This window comes from Melospiza melodia, chromosome 9 (assembly GCF_035770615.1).
Source record: "Melospiza melodia melodia isolate bMelMel2 chromosome 9, bMelMel2.pri, whole genome shotgun sequence".
Lineage (NCBI taxonomy): Eukaryota > Metazoa > Chordata > Aves > Passeriformes > Passerellidae > Melospiza > Melospiza melodia.
This window is the reverse complement of record NC_086202.1, coordinates 20337007-20357867: the sequence shown is the minus strand read 5'-3', so window position 1 is coordinate 20357867 and position 20861 is coordinate 20337007. Positions and strand designations below refer to the sequence as shown.

The following is a 20861-nucleotide window of genomic DNA, read 5'->3' as shown; positions in this document are numbered from 1 at the left end:
ACTGTAACTCATTACATTTCTGTGAGCCTGGAAATAAAGTTTTAAAAAAGTGACTTAAAAAAAGTGACAGAATGGAAAAGAGACACAGAAAAGTTACTAGACTGAATTAGAAAGAAGACATGTGGATTCTAACTTCTGATCCCTGCTTCAAATGCTAGACATTTTACCCAGGACGGATAATACTGCAAGGCAATTATTAAACCTCTATTTTATCCTTGGGCTAAATATTCTTTTATCTGTTCTGCCTAAGGACTCCTGTAGAGGTAACTTTCAAACCTAGGTGCTTCCTTCAGACAGGGCACTGTCCTGCTGCTCTTTCCAGTGTTACAAGGGGAGGCTCAGCTGGGTCCCTTATGTCTTGCTCTGCTGGGCACTGCACCTGATCTGATGCCTGGTTCCACTTCTTCCTAGTCTTTAGCTCTCATTTTCCTTAGGACAGGAAAGAAATCAGCAATCTCAGCCTCCCTAAAGATGAAGCTATTTTTCCCCCTTTGAATGATATCCAAGCATGAGGTGAATGTTGAGAAAGGCATGTTCAGCTGCTCCCTGCCACCCGATAGTCCTAGCAGTACAAGAGCAATCACTTTACATCAAGACTTATTTCCATGGACTGCATCAGTACAGAGGGATCCCAGAAAAACTATGTGTTTAATTCAGAGCATTTCTGATGGCAAGATAATATCCCATGGCAGGAGATGATGCAATAATACTGCCAGCTGGAGTTAGCATTCCCAGAAGCACTGCAGACTGAGGTAATATTTTAATTCTCCTATCACTCCTTCACTGCTCACCCTCTTTTTGGTTTATGTTTAGCCAAGGATGTCCTTCTGTAGGAGTTACTCTGCCAGGGATGGTAACTCATAGGATGTTTTCTTGTGTTAGGGACCTTTTCAGTAAATGAGAAAGCAAAATTCTACATCCTGATCATGCTGGAGCACAGCAGCCATTAAACCAGAAGTCCAGTTCAGCGGCCAGTGACTGTGAGGGAAGCAAGCAAATAAGGAAGAGGGATGGAAGGTGTTCATTATGTGGTGAGCAGGATATACCTGGAATACCTATACCTGGAATAAACACAGGTATAAACACAGCTGGAGGATGGGGGACTGCTGAGCTGCCCTGGCTCCATGGGAGGCTGCTTGGACTGGCATGGGGGGACATGGTAGCGCTGCCAGAAAGGTGCAGCCTTGGTGAGGATGTCTGGGCTAGCATTGCTCCAGCTCCTGCAGCTGCTCTAGGCTCCCACGGAGACAGCAGCATTTGAAGTTCTGTTCCTCTGCCTTTCCTCAGCAATATCCACACCACAGTACCCTACTCTGGGACACAGACACTCCTGGGTTTTGCTAAACAGGAATGTGAAATAATGGTTTAAAAGTCAGGCAGAGTTTTAAAACCTGAGTTAGCTCCAGGAAGTGACTTGGACTATCAGTTGGGAGAGCCTAAGTATCGATATATAGGCAGGAAACATTTGAGAGCCACTGTGAATACCTATGCAGATGGCTGCCTTTTGAAGCACTAGTTACATGTATTCCCAGTGCATCTGCTAATACACCCTCCTTGCCTTGCCACAGCCTTCTTCAGCTCCCACTACTGCACCATAAGAACGTGAAAAATTGTTTTGTTGGGACTGACCCCCAGGTGGTTCCTTATCCTTTCTTCCTAGAATGTACTACTTTCTCATATCTGCTCTGATGTTTACTTCAATTTTGGGGGTATTTCTCTTGTCCTTTGTTTTAATTCTTTCTAACTTTTCACTGTCATTTTTAAGCTCCAGAAACTGTCTCCTTTTCCCACTTCTCCCTGCACCTCAAGCAAACAGAATTGAGGGTACATTATTTCTAGATGAGTATTTAGAAACATCAAACCTCTATATAAATAACTGAAATCCCTGAAAAAGAACAGAGATACATAATAATTCTTTTGCACATCACCAAGAGTAGCAACTGACATTCTTCACTGCTCTGTTGCCCTGAAGGATCTCAGTAACACTGCTACTGCTGTCAGCTCTTGGGTTTTCTGTAGCTTTGTTCTTTACTTCCTATCTCTAGACAGAAAATACAAATTTAAAAATCTACATCAGTTTCAGGGGGAAAGTGGGAGCTTGTGGCAGGGAGAATCAGACTATAGTTGTCACAAGTAATTGCAGGTGAAGTTTTTTGGTTTCTCATAGGTTCTGCAGTGTCCTTCTCTTCTCACCCCACCTTTGGAGGCTTGGGATCCATCTGTAGCCAGGGTTGCTTCATCTCAGCCAAGTGTGCTCTGTGGGGTGCGCTGTATTTTCAGCCCCATTGTAAATCATCTCACAGGACAAAAGGCTCAGCCTTTTCCACAACTGGAAATAGGACAGACATACCAGGACAGCAATCTATTCCTAACTTGCTATCACATTGTGTCAGTGAAAGAAGTGCTTCAAAATATCTTAATTTAAACTTATCTGCTGAACTATTTTTAGTTCCTAGGATTCAAGAGCCTCTCCATGTATGGTAGAGGAAGGAGGGAAAACTGGGTGGGGAAATTTCCTCCTCTGCTTTATATGGGCCTGGCTGCCTGTGCAGAGTCATCAAAGTTACTCATTCCATATCAGAAAAGGAAACCCTTCTTGTTTAAAGCGGATGTACAGCAGCATCACTTGAAAAGATAGGTTGCTTATAAATAAGTGGCCTATTCATCAGCAGGTCATAGAGATTACCTCTTCTGAGAGTGACTGCAGTCACATTTCTCTGCAGAGAGGGTGAGTGCAGCAAGCCATCTCTCAGCCTGTTACAACTGGTATAGGCCACGGGGGCTGTGAGCAAGATGAAGTGTCTGAATGGCAGTTTGAAGTTATTGCACCACATTTTCTATTTGGCTTTCAGCTCTGACAGTTGTAACTCCAATGATCACAGTTATGTGACTCACTGGTTTTGGCATTCACTGCAGTCTAGGACACCAATAGGTTTAGGATAATAGCCTACTACTACTACATCCTACATGCCTTAAAGTAAAATAGAAAAGCATTCTGCTTAGACCAGGAGATTAAAATTAATTCCTGAACTATTGATCTTACAGAAGTCTGTTCCTAGCATTGTGAAGCCATGCTGAATCACCCTTGGCCCTTGCCACTCAATGAGCAGCCAGCCATTCAGGAAACAAGGACAACAGCTTCCATGGTTGAACCACAGATGGAGGGAGTGATCTCATTTCAGCATGCATGAAACTGGAAATTGCTTCTGCTTGGGAAATCAGTTTCCATACACTGCAGTAGCAGTCTAGTTGTATGTGTTTGTTTAAGAAACCCCACTTAGTAACTGTCATTCATGTGTGAATTCTCTGCCACTTGGAAGGCATTTATTAAAGACTACAGAGAGATAAACACCAGGCATCTAGAGCCCTCTCTCTCCATTTCTCCACCTTTAGGCTTGAGTATGACATTTAATCTTATTCCTTCAGTGGATGTCCTTCTACGGAAAGCGGAGGTAGTATTTTCAGGCTGATATATTCATGGGGCAGAACCCAGATTATAAACTACTGTTGTCTGTCTTAGCTAGGGTGGATGAATTTTTCATTCTTTCTTGAGTCATCTCATAATTGTCACAAGTAATTTGCCATCTTCCTCAGGTATTCTTACTGGAGACCTCCAGGACCGTTCCCTCAGGCATCACTCTTGTCCAGCATTTCAATGAAGATGTTGTGGGTTGCAGCACTGGAAGTAAAGCTGATAGAGCTCTGCTCTGCTCAACCTTTGCACCTCACTGCAATCCTGCTGCCCCAGAGCCTGACAGAGACACAAATTTAGCTGAACATGTGTTAGCTCAAGATAAATCTAGCTGCAGATAATACTCTCTGGGAGGGGAAAGATCTTTAGCATTTGAAGATGTATGGAGGAAAACGATGTGATTCCTGAAATGAAAAGGTGTATACTCTCATTTGTCCTAGTACTTCTACTGTATGAGATACCATTTGAAGCACCTTTTTTTAAACAATCAGTTACTCAGACATTACTTCTATGTTATTATTGGCAGCACAGTGACTCTGACTCTGGGTCACAGTTTCTCAGACACGATCAGAGGTCATTCATCATCCTGCTGCTTGTGAAGCAGCGTCAGAGTTTGCTTCCAAGCTACATTTCCATGGTCCTTGCAGAGCCCCAGATAGTGATTTTTTCAGACTCTGTTGTCTCATATGTTAACATAGCCTGGCCTTGCACATGCACTTCTACTCTGACCTAGGATGTGTACGGCTGATGGGGAACAATGGTATTAAATCAAAATTTTGCCAATAGCTCAGATCACAAAGATTATTAGAGCAATAATCACACTGAAACAGCTATACATATAACCCCACAGACTGTCTTAATCAAGCTGGTAGTTTTAGATTCCAGGGTTTTGACATATTAGTTGAAAGAATTTGTAATGCAAAAAGACAACAGGAATCCTTTCCCCATCCAGTTGTTTCCATCAGTTCTGAAAGTAATATGGGACAAGCTTTCTGACAAGATAGGGACAAGTCTGCTCAGGGACAATACTGAAATATTTTTGAGACAAAGTGATATTGATGGATGAGGGAGAGGCATAAAAGGGTGAGGCATAAAAGGACTTTGACAAGGAGTGATTAAACAACAGGCATTACTCAAGAGAAGTGAGAGAAAATTATAGTTAGGAAGGAGAAAACTGTCAACCTGGCCAATACCTGGCTAATTGTTCTTCAGTTTCACTTAAACCCATCATAGGAAGGGACATCAGTTTGCTGGGAAATGTGTAAAGCTTTATTGTCGTCAGTATCTACCACTTATATTAACTAAGAATCTCACTCTTTGCAGAAAGACACAGGAGCAGAAATGGGGGTGAGTAGATTCAGCATATCTTGATACACTGACTGTACTGAAAGGACAAGGCTCAGTCAGCTTCTCTGTAGAAGTCAAATGTAAGGAATTAATGAAACTTGTATCAGAATGGTCCTCAGTCCTTGCCAAGTACCTTGGAATAATGAGAAGAATATACCCTTCTAGCAAACGTAGACTGTGACAATAAGAAAAAAAACAATTATTTAGCTTCAGTTAGGTGCATGAAGTGATTTTTGGTGCATTTTTGCAGAAAACAAAATGAAAAGTAAAATCAACATGGACTAACAAAAAGTAGAAAGAGTCTTTGACCTGCTCAGTAAGATAAGACTTCAGGCTGAAGGAATAACATGAACACAGTATATGCTGGCTTCTATAAGATACTTGATACAGTTCCACATGACTTTTCCAACGAGAGAAATATGGATGAGATAGGAGTACCGTAAGGTGACCACACAATTGGCTAAGAATAGAACAGAAAACATCACTGTTAATGGCTCATGATGTCAGATGAGCTAACTGGCTAAGTTGGTAGTAGTGTTTCACTGGCCTTCTGAATCCAACAGGACTACCTCTATATTTTCACCCACAGAGCTTTAAACACTAACGTCAATCAAAGGTCCTCTCCACCTCAATGTTAAATGACTGGCAAGGAGACCGATGATAAAAAATCCCAACCCTCTTCTCTTCTGTCAGTGGATCTTATCCTCTGGCTGCACCTAGACGGAACGAGCAGCATGTACTGTGGGGCACACCACAGCCCCCAAACTGCTGTTATTCACATCTGGAACGGAGCTGAGACACCTTGCAGCTTCTCTCTGGTTTTTCTTCCCAGAGAAACCCAGGTGTGTGGGGGTTACCTGGACCGAGGAGCTCAAAAGTGTTCCCAGGTACAGCACTATTGTCTTCCTATCTGCTTTTTTCAGATGCTAATCCCTGCTAGTGAAGATTTGTAAATGTGGCTTTTTTCTCTTGGGTGTTGTACCTAGTGAGCAGTAACAAGAAATAGCAATAATACCATTTTCAGTGGTGTCGTGGGAATTCAGTGGAGATTGCTGTGTATTAATTGGCAGATGACGTAACACATGGAAGATATACAGTGTCTCATGAAAGGCTAGAATTTTTAATGTGGCAGGAGCTTGAACAGTTGCAGAAAATGACTAAAATCAACTGGTCAATGAGACTATCTGGCAAGTGGATTAATGAAGTCCACATAGTGAGATGGTGAGCATATACTTGTCAGTATTACTGGAGTAGATGTTGGATAGACTGAAAGACAAAAGGAGTGATCAATCAGTGGTATCCTGCTGTCAGACATCAATTTTGTCAGCAGCAGACTTAGCAGATCCTGGCATCCTTTTAATTTATGTTTTGTATTTGAGATCTCATTCTCTCATGTCTAGTAAATGCAAATCTGTCTGATGTCTGTCTCTCACATTCAAAATGAGAAAGCTTTTGTGTGTGTGTGTTTTCTTACCAGTTTTTGATGCCAAATTAAGACCGCACTCAGGCTTCTCGCTTCCTATGGTGGGGTCTCTCCTCTGCTGAGCCTCCTATTTCCATGTAAACTTGTAGGAGCATTGTATCTTTGTGACTTCAGACTCTTAAAATTAGCAAATGGACTCAAACACTATTAGCATGAAATGGGTAAGATCAAAAGATGTGCAGCATTGACTGAATAAACCTTTCAGAGGAAATTGGGCTAAAACTGCAAAAGACAGATTCACTAGTGCATTAAACAGGTGATGTCCTGGCAAAAGAAAGTTCTTCTTTGGGAGAGGGCTATGTAAGGAATATGCAGGGCCCAGGTGTGATCTGTCAGCACAGAAAAACTGGCCCTGTGTGCTACCCTTTGCACTTTTGCACTTATATTTCCATCCAGCTCAGAAAGAAGGGCAAACTGTCACCCAGCTGAGAGATTTTTTGAATGAAAAAGCTACTCAAGTCTCCAGCAGGATACCATGAGACTAAGATATTGCAGCCATGCACAGTGATGTCTCTACACCCTCTCTGCCTAACAGAGCTCTCCAACAGCAGTATGGCTAAAAATGCTCAAAGATCTACAAAATGAATGGGCATGTTTTTTTCCCTGGGCTGTTAACTTACCTTCAGAACAGCCTGTTTCTTTCTGTTTTTCCAAAACCAGTACTTTGCAGTGGGGCAGTGTCTCAGTGGCACATTTAAAATCATTAGCCATTTAAGAAGAAACACTGGTTTGACAAGTATTTTAACTCTATAACCTCAGATACATGCTAAAGTGTTGCAGACTGGAGTAGGACTGTAGCATTTATCTGTAGCATCCTAAATTGGAGCTGAAGTCATATCTGTGTTTTATATTATGCACAGGTTATGTGATGGAAGTGTGAAAATATCCAAGAATGACAAATATTTCCTATCCCAAGAGTTTTAGCTTTACTTTGAGGGAAAAGAATATATACTCTTCTGCTTAACTGTTTGCAATCTAAATACTGATCAAAGCTTTAAAGGTTGAAACTTTCAAGGGAAATACTTAGAAGGTCAATATAACCCATCCAAATCTTATTTTGAAAGGACTTCAGGTATGTAAAGTATGAGATGTCTGTAGCCTCTAATGACTTACTGAGATATTTGCAACATTAGCCATGGAAAAATGACCTTGTCTAACATAAATAGCTGGAAGAACAAAATTCGAGGTGACCTCATAGGAAAAAAGCAGTTGACAAGTAGTATTTCATCACAGAGGAACAGGCTCTTTATCTCTAGAACTAGCAGAGTACCTTATTTTCTATAGTAATGGCTTTTCTAGAATTTGGTCTTGGTAATAAAATTTACTGGTTTTTGTTTCCTAGAGAACATGAACAGTATCTGACCTCATATAAGCCTGCTTGTTCAGTAGCTTTCCTGGGCATTAAAATGCTTTCTTTCAATAAGGTCTGATCTTGGAAAGATGTGTACTTTTTATACTTCTCTTTACTGTAATTAGGTAACAAAAATAATTTCACTTCAGTGAAACTTAGTTAAGAGGAAAACTTCCATAGGCTTTGCTTAATAGAATTTTTCCTTTCTGTGGATTTTTTCCAACAGAATTCAGTGTGTACATGAAATAAGTGCTTTAGAAGGTAACAAAAAGTTTTCTATAGAAATTATTCACTACACCAACAGAATTTATCAGAGTTTTATAACCCTTCCTTTTACTCTTTTATCTATTCCATTTGAATGTTCTTACAAGAGACTGAGCTGTATTTTCATTCCAGTGGTATGGATCAATATTAAAAGGTTTCCCCAAAGACACATATATATACATATATCCCTATATGTGTAAATATTCATCAAAGAAGAGGCTTGAAGAAGAACCACTTTCATTGCTCTTGCACTAAGAGCCTCTGTGTGACACATGACAGGTCTTGTCACTACAGCAGTGTTGCCTTGTGAGAGTTGTCTTCTTGGTGTGCAGTGATGGCTGCTGGATTTCAGCATACATGGTCAGACCTTCATTTTTCCAGTCTCTCTAACACTGGAGATTGTCTGCCAAGGCTACAGAATTGCTAAGGCTGGGGCTGCTGGAGGGAGAGTCATGGGAGGGTGTCCCTTGGCCACGGCTCTGGGGTTGTCTCTCAGGAGCTCTTGCTGGAGTACAGAAAGGAGTGGTAAGACAGGACCTAGACAAAATGTGAAGACATGCTGAGCAGGCACAACTGCTGAGATCTACAGACTTCCCAGCACCATCTATTCCCTTCCTTCCCATCTACCACAGTCCTCACTATGAGCATCTCATCTTTCAACACCTCTCAGTCTCCTGTGCTGGAGCTCTGAATGGTGCTGCCAAAACACCACTCCCTGGTTTCCAAATTCTCTGTCACCCTCCCTGGGCACAACCATGCTTTCAGTGTAGGTAACAGCCTCTGCTGTTTTAATTCAGCTAAACAACTTCACTGCAGACATCCAGAATCCCAGTGCTCCTCTGTTAAATGTTCCTCAGTTGTGTACGCAACAGAAACCGTGGACTGGTTCTCCTCAGACATGGAAGAAAATTGATATACACAGGAAAGCTCCTGCTCTCTCTTTTCTTCCTCTTAACCTCGAGCTGAGTGCTCTCTGAGAGTTTCAGGCAAGGGAACTTATTTTCCTCCTGTGCAGGTTTCTTCTGCCTCTCCATGTTGGACAGGCACACTGTGTTAGTTTTATCTCTCGGAGGGGCTCTTTGACACAGAAATGCTGGACATTGAGGCATTGGTAACACTAACTTGAAGCCTGCACCTTTCTAACCTGAAGCTTACACCATAGAAGCTGTGATAATATAGAGTATATTTTCTTATTTTAAAATAAAAAATAGGAGTTTCTCCTTACAGGGAGTACAGGGAGGGGGAAAGAGTAAGTTTAAGTGCCAGGTGACAATGTCCATCACGCTGTTCAGTGATGAAGCTATGAAGACAAAAATAGACAAAGTGACCTCATGGCTTTCAGCAGCAAAGCCTACGAGACAAAAGAGAGGCTTTAAAAGGCCTGTGGACTGATAGCAAAGAGCTTGGACATCTCAGAGTTTTGGTTCTGCTCCAGAAGAGCTTTGCTTTGCTTGTCTCTCATTGCCTCTCTTTCTGTTTATGGGGAGTTGTGAATTAAACGGGCTTTGTGACATGCCCAGCTCTCCAGGTCTGGACTCTACTTTCTCAAGCTTGGATCAGCCTTATGCAGGTACAAATCCTTTTTTCTTTTCTTTTCTTTTCTTTTCTTTTCTTTTCTTTTCTTTTCTTTTCTTTTCTTTTCTTTTCTTTTCTTTTCTTTTCTTTTCTTTTCTTTTCTCTCTTCTCTTTTCTCTTCTCTTCTCTTCTCTTCTCTTCTCTTCTCTTCTCTTCTCTTCTCTTCTCTTCTCTTCTCTTCTCTTCTCTTCTCTTCTCTTCTCTTCTCTTCTCTTCTCTTCTCTTCTCTTCTCTTCTCTTCTCTTCTCTTCTCTTCTCTTCTCTTCTCTTCTCTTCTCTTCTCTTCTTCCTTTCTTCTTTCCTTTCCTCTACTTTTTTTAGTCTACTCTCCTTACCCCATTCTTTTGCCTATTCTGATTTCATTCTTGCTCTTTACCTTCTACAAGTCATCTTAGGAAGATTTCTCTTCCTGTTTTTTCTTAAACTATTGTGGAAGATTGTAGCTTGGATAGCATGACCATTTTTCTGTTTGGAGGACTGGTGTAATTAGTTGTGTGCTTTAGCCTTTGATGAGGAGAAAGTTAGGAAGAAGAAAAGAGGGAGGTGAGAAGCAGGTCCCAGAGGGCCCTATTTGCCAGCTCCTTCAGAGCACAGGACAGTTCAGAGCAACTTTCTAGGGAAGTTGTACATGAATCCTAATGCTGAGCTAGGACTACAGGCTGGTGGAGTTAAAGACCATCTTTTGTTACATTTTCTCTGACAGTATTTGCTAGCCCAAAGTTTAGAGTTGGCACTTCCATGGTAGTCTGCTGGCAGAAAGGGCTGTGCAGACATCACTTTGAATGGTGTTGCTCCCTGTCTGGTAGCTCCTGATGCTAGAAATCCTCCTGTGAGTCACTCAGGCCAGAGCTTACATATTCTGCACTTGACTAAGGTTCTGTGGTACTGCTCTTTCTCCTTGTAACTTTAGAAGCAAAATACCACCAGGTGAGGTATAGCTTTTAGTAAGTTGTTTGTAACAACTTCCCTTATTTTCTCCATTGTCAACAACCCCTAGAGACACAGGCATGCAGATTTGTAAATGAAGTGGGCAGACCTTCAGGGACTGTAGCTTGTTTCTACCATGGAGAGCAGGTCTTTGAGGGCAAGTCTGTGACTGCCCTGAAGAACACTAAATCTACACACAAACCTGGACACTCCTTCAGTCTTGGTTCAGCGAGGTGGAGTTATTCTGTAAGGAAAGTTTTGCAAAGAGCCTTCACTTTGCAAATGCAAGTACAAATAATGAGCCATTTCAGCATTGCTTTTCCTGTTTCTAGTTCTGAGTGCAAAGGAGAGGAATGGACTGTGCATCCACATGAAGTGATCTCAAACCACAGAATTGCCCTTGCTGAAGTCCCAAAGCAGCAGCATGTGCTATGGAATGGCTACAGACTTTGAGAGCTTCCTGGAATGATAGAGCTTTGCAAATCAACACTTTATTTTCAGCATGGGGTGGGAAAGGGAAGCTCTTTCTGCTGTGGTTACACTGATGCAGTATGGAATGATGGTGCCACAATTGTGTAGACTAGAAAGGTTTTGGGAGACTGCAGCCCTCAGGAAAACTAGTAAACTTCTTAACTAAGCTCCCTGTCCCTCACTGCAGGTGACTCTGACATTAACAGGTTCACACTGAATGAATGCTTTGTGATGAATTGATCACTAGTGAGAGACTGAGAGGACTGAGCAGCTTCCATCATCTCTTGAGCTAACACCATCCCTCAGCACTGCCTTGCACCTCTCCTCTCCTCTCCTCTCCTCTCCTCTCCTCTCCTCTCCTCTCCTCTCCTCTCCTCTCCTCTCCTCTCCTCTCCTCTCCTCTCCTCTCCTCTCCTCTCCTCTCCTCTCCTCTCCTCTCCTCTCCTCTCCTCTCCTCTCCTCTCCTCTCCTCTCCTCTCCTCTCCTCTCCTCTCCTCTCCTCTCCTCTCCCTTCAGCACAGCAGAATTTATTACATCTCTCTTGGGAATGTCAGGGCTGGACAAGGTGGTTTTTTGACAAATTATGAGATATGTACAGTGGATGGTTTTTTCATCTGTACTACCATGCTGGGAAACAGGCAATGGAAAAGGGTGAAATGAAAGACATCACAAATTAGTCTGTGGTTTAGGTATGTGGGGCTTTTTTTCTGTGCAAGGCTAATGCTGACTTCTGTCACTTCAGCAGTGATTCAAGCCATGTCCATACCTTCACTGGCAGACAAGCCTGGTTTTACTGTTGAATCCTGTTCATCACCTGCTTTCCCTGCACACAGAGGATACAGTGTTCCTCCCTGGGGCTTTACTGACCACAGAGCAGGTGGAAAATTATTATCCCAGACTTTTATACCAGTGTCCCAACAGGTGGTGTCTTTTCCAAGCAAGCCTGTCTAAGTGGATTTCCTTCTGGTCTGGCTGATCACTTGTGGGGATCTGGGATTCTTGCTCAGGAGCAAGTACTCTTCTTCCTTGCCAGGCATGGGGCACAGGGAAGAGACTGCAGCAAGAATGAAATAATTCTTCCTTTGCCTCCTGCAGTGGCAGGGCTGCTGCAGAGCAGCAAACAGCCCTACACACAATGCTGCTGCACCACACTGACTGGAGCTGACATTGCAGGGCTTAGATCAGGAGCAGCCCTGCTGTGCCTGCAGAGCACGCCTCCTTTTGCACACGTGCAATCCTCTAAATGGTAGAAGGAACATCTACAGAAAGCAGGGCTCCACCTTCAGGGTGAAAAATAAATGGTAAAAATTTCCACAAGCAAGGGAAGCACTGTAAAAATGTCTGGGACTCTTGTTCACATTTAGAAATAGGAAATCCCAGGTCTGATGAGTAAACTTAGACTGGCCATCGGAGTGGGAGGAGTTCCCTCCCCACACCTGCATTGACATCTGCTGTTTGCAGGAAAGAGAAAACTGCTCCAGATTTTCTACCAACAGTTACAAAGACGCAGTTTATAAAGACAGTTTATATAACCAGCAAAAGTGGAATGAAAAAAAAGGGCAAGGGCTGTGTTTCCTCTTATGTTCACTGGAGCACCTATAGCCATTTCACTGTCCACCTTTGCCCACCCAACCTTTTCTGACCTCTCAGAGTTCCTCTTTCTATCTCTTTCAGAGCTCCACCGCCACGAAAGCATCCAGGAGAAGAATGTGAAAGAAGCCAAAACCAAGTGCAGAACCATTGCATCCCTGCTGACAGATGCACCCAACCCCCACTCCAAGGGGGTGCTGATGTTTAAGAAACGCAGGCAGAGGGCTAAGAAGTATACATTGGTGAGCTTTGGCAGTGTGGATGAAGACCGTTCCTACGAGGAGGAAGACGGAGTTTTTCCAACCAGTGAATCTGAATTTGATGAGGAAGGTTTCTCTGATGCCCGAAGCCTAACTAATCACTCAGACTGGGACAACACTTACCTAGACATTGAAAAGTCCAAATCTGACTCTGAACAGAAGGAAGAGAAGCAAAAAGGTTTGAGTGAAGCTTCAGGTAAAGGAGCACGATTATTTGAGCAGCAGAGGGAACGGGCTGGGAAGTACACAGTTGAGAAAACTCCAGTGCAGAAGAGCCCAGAGCTTGCCCCAGCTGCCCAGCCAAAGCAGGGCACAGTGAACGGAGATATGCCTGTGCCACAGAAGGCAGACAACGTGCCCCTCAGCATCCACCTGGAGGCTGTGCAAGTGCCCAGCAAGCAGCCAGCCACTGTCCCCACTCAGCTCCTGACTGCCCCCAGCCCCACTTTCTTCCCTCCTCCCCCAGGCACCCCCGACCCCTTCTCTGCAAGTTCAACAAGCATGTTCAACAGGTCTGCACGGCCCTTTACTCCTGGCTTTTCTGGTCAGCGTCCAGCAACATCCTCTGTCATTTTTAGGCCACCTGCACCCAAAAAACCCACTGAAAGTCTGGGTGGGCAAAGCACAGTGGTTCCCCCTTTCTCACCTCTGGTTCCAGGAACACCTGCCAATGCCCCAGTGCCAACACAGCGTGGTCCAGTCAGCTCCTCCACATCTCTGTATATTCCTGCACCAGGAAGACCAACATCACCACTGGAGTCACAGCCAAAAGGGGGAGGAAGCGCTTCAGAAGTCAAGCCTTCTGCCAACACTGCCCGGACATCCACCACCTCTATCTTTCTGTCAACTCCCTCAAAGCCAGGAGGGGATGTGGCCTCCGCAGCATCCCAGCCACGAGTCCCTGGAACAGCCTCTTCTTCATTGTATATTAGTCCAGCACCATCACAGCACATGAGAAGCAGCTCCCCTGTGCCAAAACAGTCTTCTCCTGCCGTAACTCCAGCAACACCACGACCTCCTTCAGAGCCCTTAACCTCCAGGGAGCAGAGGATTGCTGTGCCAGCTCCCCGCACAGGCATCCTGCAGGAGGCTCGCCGACGGGGCAACAAGAAACCCATGTTCAGTAAGATTGAGGAGAAGAAGAAGAATTCACCCAACCCTGAGCTCCTGTCTCTGGTGCAGAACCTGGATGAGAAGCCAAAGGGTGACCACCCTGCGGCAGGCTTTGAGTCTGGGCCTGAGGAGGACTTCCTCAGCCTGGGTGCTGAGGCCTGCAACTTCATGCAGTCCTCAGGCCGCAAGTTCAAGACCCCACCTCCGGTGGCCCCCAAGCCTCAGCAAGATGCTGGATTGGTCAATGGGGCCCAGGACATGCCTCAGCTTAAAGGCAAGGGGGCAGAGCTCTTTGCCAAACGCCAGAGCCGCATGGACAAATATGTGGTGGAAACAACACCGAAGCCAGAGTCCAAGCCCAGGACCCCCTCTCCATCCCCTTCTCTACCCTCATGCTGGAAATATTCACCCAACATCCGGGCTCCCCCTCCGATAGCTTACAACCCAATGCATTCCCCTTTCTATCCTCTGGCAGCCAGCAAATCTCAGGCTAGCAAAGCAGAGAGCAAAGTGAAAAAGGCACCTGGCCAGAAATCAGGGATCAAGGTCATTGATTTAATGCGCCACCAGCCCTATCAATTGAAGTCAGCCATGTTCTGTTTTGGGGATCCCCCAAGCCCCAGCACTCAGACTACTCCTGGTCAGCCAACCCCACAGGCTAGCTCATCCTTCGTGGCAGCCAAGCAGGTCCCTGTGAAAATAGCCAAGACCCAGGAGATTCGTCGCTTCTCCACTCCGGCTCCCATGCCAGCCTCCAGCAGCCTGGCACCCACTGTGCTTATGCCCCGCTCAGCCACCACGCTGGATGAGCCATTGTGGAGAACAGAAATGGCCTCTTCTGCCCCTGCTACACCAGCACCCTTCCAGGTGGAGCTCAGCCCCTCCCCTAAGCCATATCAGAGCTCCCCAGAGCCTGGACAGGTGGGACAGGGACCTCCTCCAAATTCAGCCTCTGCCTCTCGGTTTCAGGTGGCCAGGCCCAAATTCTCTGCAGCAAGAACAGGCATGCAGGCCAATGTGTGGAGGCCAAGTTTTGGCCATCACTGAGGCAGGCACCCCTCCCATCCTGTCTGTGGCCCCACAGAGATAGTGCTTGTTTTGTCTTTCATGTCAGCTCAGTACATTGGGATGAGTGACACAAAATGAAGAAAAAAAGCCTCAAAAAATTACTGCCCTTCTGCACCACCCCCTTCCCCAGCCTCCCCTTGGTCTCAGATGGGATGCTTCATGGAAAGGCTTACTGGCTGTGGCTTTCCCATGAGACCGTTCTTCTCTGATCCTCCCAGTCTGTCCAGTTCACCTGTGTGTGCACACACACATGCACACAGCAACACTCAGCAGGGAGGGAAAGGACAAGTGGGGCCTCACCTGGGACATTTCTCCCAGAATTCCCTCGGTGGGGGTATGGGAAAGAAGGCAAGAGAGCAGAGGGAGCAGCGCTGTTTGCCCATGCACATGTGGGCAGTGTGGCTGCGCCCAAGAGTGCCCATGTGTGCCTGTTCCTCCAGTCACCAGGGCTGGGGCTAAAAAGGAGAGTCATCCTAGCTGGTACTAATTACCACTATCAGCTCTGGAAATAGTTTGTCAAAGAGGAGCTTTGAGGGGACTTGATGGGGCTATCACCACCTGTGGGAACTGCAGTAGGAAGTATCCATTTTTAAGGATACACAAAATCAAAGCCAAGCTCAGGAGTGTCTGGTTGGCACAAAGAAAGGCCCTGCAGCATCAGTCCCACTGAACAGGATATGGATGCTGTAAGTAGAAAGGTGGATTGCATGGGAAGAGGTACAGTTAGCTATAAAATGAGACAGGACTGAATATGCATTTGTTCATGATCTTTTGGTTTAGTTCAGGACAGAAGTGGGACTAAATTAGAAATGGGTCATGGCATAAAACTTGCTGAAAGCTTTGTGATGAGGGGAAAACAGAGGGCCTTTACAGACATTCTCAGCATGGAAGTGAAGGTCAGGAAAACAGAAAGTCACAAGTAAAACTTCATACGAAACGACTTAGGTATTATTGTGGGGCCTGTTTGGTAAAAACAGCAGTGCTCTGAGAATCCCAGAGGATCTGCACTCATACACATATACAGAGTTCAGTTTGCTGGTGATACTGGGGAAACAGTACTGGTTATTCCTTGAATGTCCCAGGCTAGCCTCCCACTTCATCTCCACACTACAGGCATTCAGAAGAAAGCACTGTCTTCCCAAGGAAGAATTCGGCATTTTAGTAGGGACTGTGCATGTGTGTGTGCATGTCATCTATTCTCTGCTTTACACACCCCCCAGCCATTTACGTTCTGCTTGTGATGCTCCTTTGCCAGCAGCCACTTTTCCAGTGTGATCCCACAAGTACACCAAGAAAGATTGCTCCTGGCAATCTGGCTCCAAACACAGCAGATGCCCCAGCTGCAGGGAAGGCGTTTGCCACCTCTTTCTGGGTCAGGGTTGCCCAGCCTTTTGCAAAACCCAGAGGAATGTGTACAGGAGGCAGAATGAGGGTCTCAAAGCCCTCTCTCCTTGAGACAAGTCTCCCTCTCATTAGACATGCTCCTTTGCTTCAAGCGGTAGCCATTCCCTGACTGGACTGAGCACAAACTTTGGATATACAAAAGTGTAGGTTCTGGGGAAAAAAAAAGGAATGCTAATGAGTGTGAAGCAGTCTGTATGCAGTGCAGCTAGTGTTGTTTCATACTAAATCTAAGCCAACCTTCCTCTGCACAGCAAGAGCTTATGATGTGTAGCTTTTTCATGACAGCTGGGGGCTCCACTTTTTCTTGGAGGCTTGAAAGTCTTTCTCTGTGAGCACCTGGAGATTTTTCATGCGTTCTCTCCTGTGAAGAAAAGGAAGGCTGGAAAACCTAGCCAGCACCTCTGACCCTGGACAAGCTTCGGAGGGAGAGAATGAGAGAAAAGGAGAAGTAATTCACAATTCTGCCTTTGAATCCTTCCCAATCTGGCTGGACTTTTTTTGCACACCTGTGTTTGCAGTGCACATTCCTGGTGGCCCTGAAACATATCATGAGCATGCTGGGAAGAGAGGAGGACAGAGCTTACACCTCACTTGGCACACTATCAACCGTGGGAGAGGATTGTAAGAAAAGCCATGGGAATACCTTGAGTTAATGGCCAAAGGTGAGGCTGAGGCAGAAGAGATGCTGCATCTGGTTGTATGACACAGGAGCAGCCAACCTGAGTTGATGAGGAGACTGTGTCCCTGAAAAGCCCCAGAGAGGATATCTTACAAGAAATCATCACCCCAGAGTTAATTCAGATCACCAGAATCCATTTAGCTCCAGTGAAGGGGAGCAGCCATGCTATAAAACCTATCTCAGATGATTCCTTTCTCACTCATCCTGTACTGCATTGCATTGCCAGCATTTCTGGGAAAAAAACAAAACCAAAAGCAAACAAACAAAAAAAGATAAAAAAGTAAACCAAAAAAAGAAGAAAAAAAAAAAAGAAAGAAAAAAAACCTGTGTGCAAACTGAACCTCTGTGACTCTTCCCAAACATAGAGAGAGGAATCTTCTATTTCATCTAGGAAAGCTCTAAGAAGGAAGTCAAGAAGTAGCAGTGCTCCAAAAGCTTTGTCTCTCATCTTGTGGAGTGTTGTCTGTCTCTGGCTAGAGATTTAAGCCAATAGCCTTAGACAGACAAGCTAGGCCAGGCTGAAAGCATTACCAAACTCAGGTGTAGAGAGGGGTTGTGTGGACCAGAGGAAGGGTGCTCAACATAATTCTGCAGTCAAGAAATAACCTCAGAAAGTTTGAATCTTACTCCAGTATCCCTTTCCCTCAGGCCCCTAAAATTAAGTGCTCTCAGGGCCTGAAAGTCTCAGGAAATTCATTTTGCCACTGGAAAAATAGAGAAGTCTGGCCTCAGTATGTAAGGGAGATTGCATGGGTTTAGTATTTTAGTGATCCCACTCCAGATTTCTGGGAGACAATGATTTCTTCTGAGGAGTGATTGCCAAACACCATTCAGTGTTAGATATCATGATCTAAGTGAGTAGAATAAATGCATTTGCCCCATCATTTCTGATAATGTAATGGGCAGGAAATGAAAAGTTTACGTTTGCCTAGAGAACGAATATAAAATATAAAAGCAAGGAAAAGAACCAGGAGGCTGGGAATCCTGCATTTTACTTACATCCTTGCTTCAAAGCTATGTTTAGAAGCAAAACTGAAGTAGTTTAATAGATTTCAGCCCCTCACAAACTTTTCTGGATCCTTTGCTGACACAGGACTGATCTGCAGAAGCAGAGGCTGTTGCAGATGAGGCCTACAGTGCTCGTGTTGTATCCCAAATAAGGCCTGTAGCTGCAAGTAGCATGAGATGAGAAATAATACTGAGATGCATCTGTTAAGTTTTAAAGAAGAAACCTGAACTACTGCTGGCTTTAAGCAGCTCTGCTAATGTCTGCTCATGAAAATACTGTGGCTGGCCTGTTAAAAAGGTCACAGGTGAGGTTACAAGGAATACTTTAGAAACATGTAAGCTTGTCTTGAGCCTCTCCAAATGTCTAATTCCTCAGCTGTTGAACAAGCACAGACATAAACAGTTGTTTGACAAGTTTTAGCTCCCACCTGCTAAGTTATAAGCTGCAGTGGTAGGCCAAACCCCAGTGTTCCCTTGTAAAGTATTTGAAGATGTCTTCATGGGCTCTGATTTAAAACTGCCTATCATCCTTCCTCTCTAGCATGCTGCAGGCTACACATTGCAGCTCTGGGCAATTCAGGGGTTTTATCTTTGCTTCAGAAGTAACAGTCCCTTCCCTCTCCATATATGGGAACACTTACCAGAGATAACTTCAAAATCCTGCAGCACCCTGGAGGAAGCATCTCAGAAGAGACTGGTGTGATGAGGAGTCACTGATGCCAGACATGAGCACAGTGTGAGGCAAGATTGTTCCTCATGAAGAATATGCTCCCTTTCTGCTATAATATCCAGCACCCCTACTAAACCCTTTTCGTAGAAGAGACCCATCAGTGCTGTGAAAATGGGAGCCCAGCAGCAGTGCTCTGTCTGGTGAAAGATGTGAGCCCAGATGAACAGAGCTGGCATCTTTGTTTTTGGAAATACCTTTCTTCCTTTTCTGTTTTGTCTTTTTTTTTCCAATTTACAATCACTTTCTATTTGTTTGTGCAGAGAAATAAACTTGTGATATGCACTTTACATGTGGCATTTTGTCATTTTCTTTACTTGGCACCCAGGAGGAATTGCTATCTGTACAGCATATGTATTTAGCACTACCTACTAGAAACTGCTAAGGACAAGAGAATATAAGGAGTTCAAAAAAGGATAGGATCTCTCAGCAATAAAAACACCTATGTTGGACTTAAAGTCTCAATACATTAAAAAAGCCCCATGGAAGCAAAAACTTAAGTGAGATCCAAAACTTTGATACTACAGATTATAAAACACTCACTCACTGACAGGTTGAAGACATTTATAGACCAGCCTGAGCTGGCCTGCCCCATGACTGCCCCTCAGCCTGTTCCAACATAAACCCTACCCTCTGCTTGTAAATCCAGTACCAGTGGAAGTTGGTCAGCTCTGATAAATCCGAATAGAAACTTGCACTGAACAATTCAACTTAATATTAGCCAAGATATCAGAAAAACAAGTCAGTCAGAAAATCAAATATATCCCATTGTTTTCCCAGGCTCCAAATATAATTCTCACTCTAAACTTAATCCAATTCATGTTAAAGTCTACTCAGTTTCTGGGTGCTGAGAGGTTCATTGTGTTCAGTTTAGGACAAGTGTTAGCAGGTTGCCTTTCCCAGACATACCTCACTCACAGATAGCACATCCTAAGCACTGCAAAAGACTCTGGGATCAGCTGTAGGATTAGACCGCAGGCTCTGGACATTTGTCCAAGTATAATTTTGTGGATGTTTGTCAGATTAATTGCAAGGAGGGCTACCTTTTGCAGTCTGCAGGTAAGTTGTAGGACTATCCAGCATATTTCTGATTGACTTGCCATGAGAAAATGCAGAAAGGGTCGGCAGTGTTTGCTGATGCCAAACCTAAGCTTCTGTCCAACCAGAAGCATAGATCCCAGAAAAGTGAGTATACAGATGCACAGGCTGCAGATTAGGACTGTATCTTGTTTTGCTTAATAAATCTGACATAGTAGGATTATGAGCTACTCCAGATGGTTTGACACATTGCAGGACAGTTGCTGTATCTAGGGCTCTTAATTAAATTCCCTGTTAACCTCTACAACCTTCTCAAGTGAGAGTCATTTCCTCTCAGAGCAGATCATGTCAGAAGGAGCCAGACAAACCGACTTTGAAAGGTGGAACAGGAGCCTGCCAAGCCAAAGGATTACTAAACAGCTATGGAGCAGCCTAGGGATTAACCTGGCCTTCAGTACCCATCTTAGAGAGAAGTTTAAAACCAGAAAATAGTAAGGTGCCTAGTGGAGATATCTACCACGAACAAAGCTACCCGGTGGAAGGAGGATGTGCAGCCAAGAGCACAGCGGGGGTGTGCGTGGCACACAGGGAGGACCAGGCTGTTCCCCTGGAACAGACCTATAGCTTCCATGGCCACTAGATGTAGCCACTGCTCTGCTCTGAGTCACCTGCGGCCTTGGCATTCGCCTGATGCGGTGTTAAGTCTAGAGGGTTTAAAATCTTAGGAAGTCCTTTCTTCCTAATCTATCCTCTTTTGACGTTCACATATGGTGTTGCTCAGTCCCACATACCAGAGGAGAAGGTCAGGCTCATAGCAGAGAGTTTTGGCAGCCAGGGGCTTGCTGCAGCTCGGAGGGGGTTCCTGGGTCACACAGACAAACAGGCTGCCCAGCAAGTGACACACCACGGGAACGCAGCTATTCCACACACGCTCCAGCTCTGTGCTCAAATCCCACATATTTCTGTCCCAGTCCTATGTCTTATTGTGCACTAAGCCCACTTAGTGGCACAAAAGAGCCTGGCATTTATTACTTCTCCTATTTTGGTGCTACAAGTCTCCCTGATGTCTGTGTAAACTGGAACA

The 20861-nt window shown here is 44.6% G+C and overlaps 1 protein-coding gene across 2 annotated transcripts in view; it reads left to right on the top strand.

Annotated features, from left to right (window-relative positions):
• The window catches only part of SYNPO2L (synaptopodin 2 like), a 35766-nt gene extending 16737 nt beyond the window's left edge, over positions 1 to 19029 (top strand). For both annotated transcript variants that reach the window (XM_063163765.1, XM_063163766.1), the window contains exon 4: positions 12565 to 19029. In XM_063163765.1, coding sequence (XP_063019835.1) covers positions 12565 to 14900 — 2336 coding nt within the window. In that variant the 3' untranslated portion in view covers positions 14901 to 19029. The remainder of the gene's footprint in view (positions 1 to 12564) is intronic.
• Positions 19030 to 20861: the final 1832 nt, after the last annotated feature.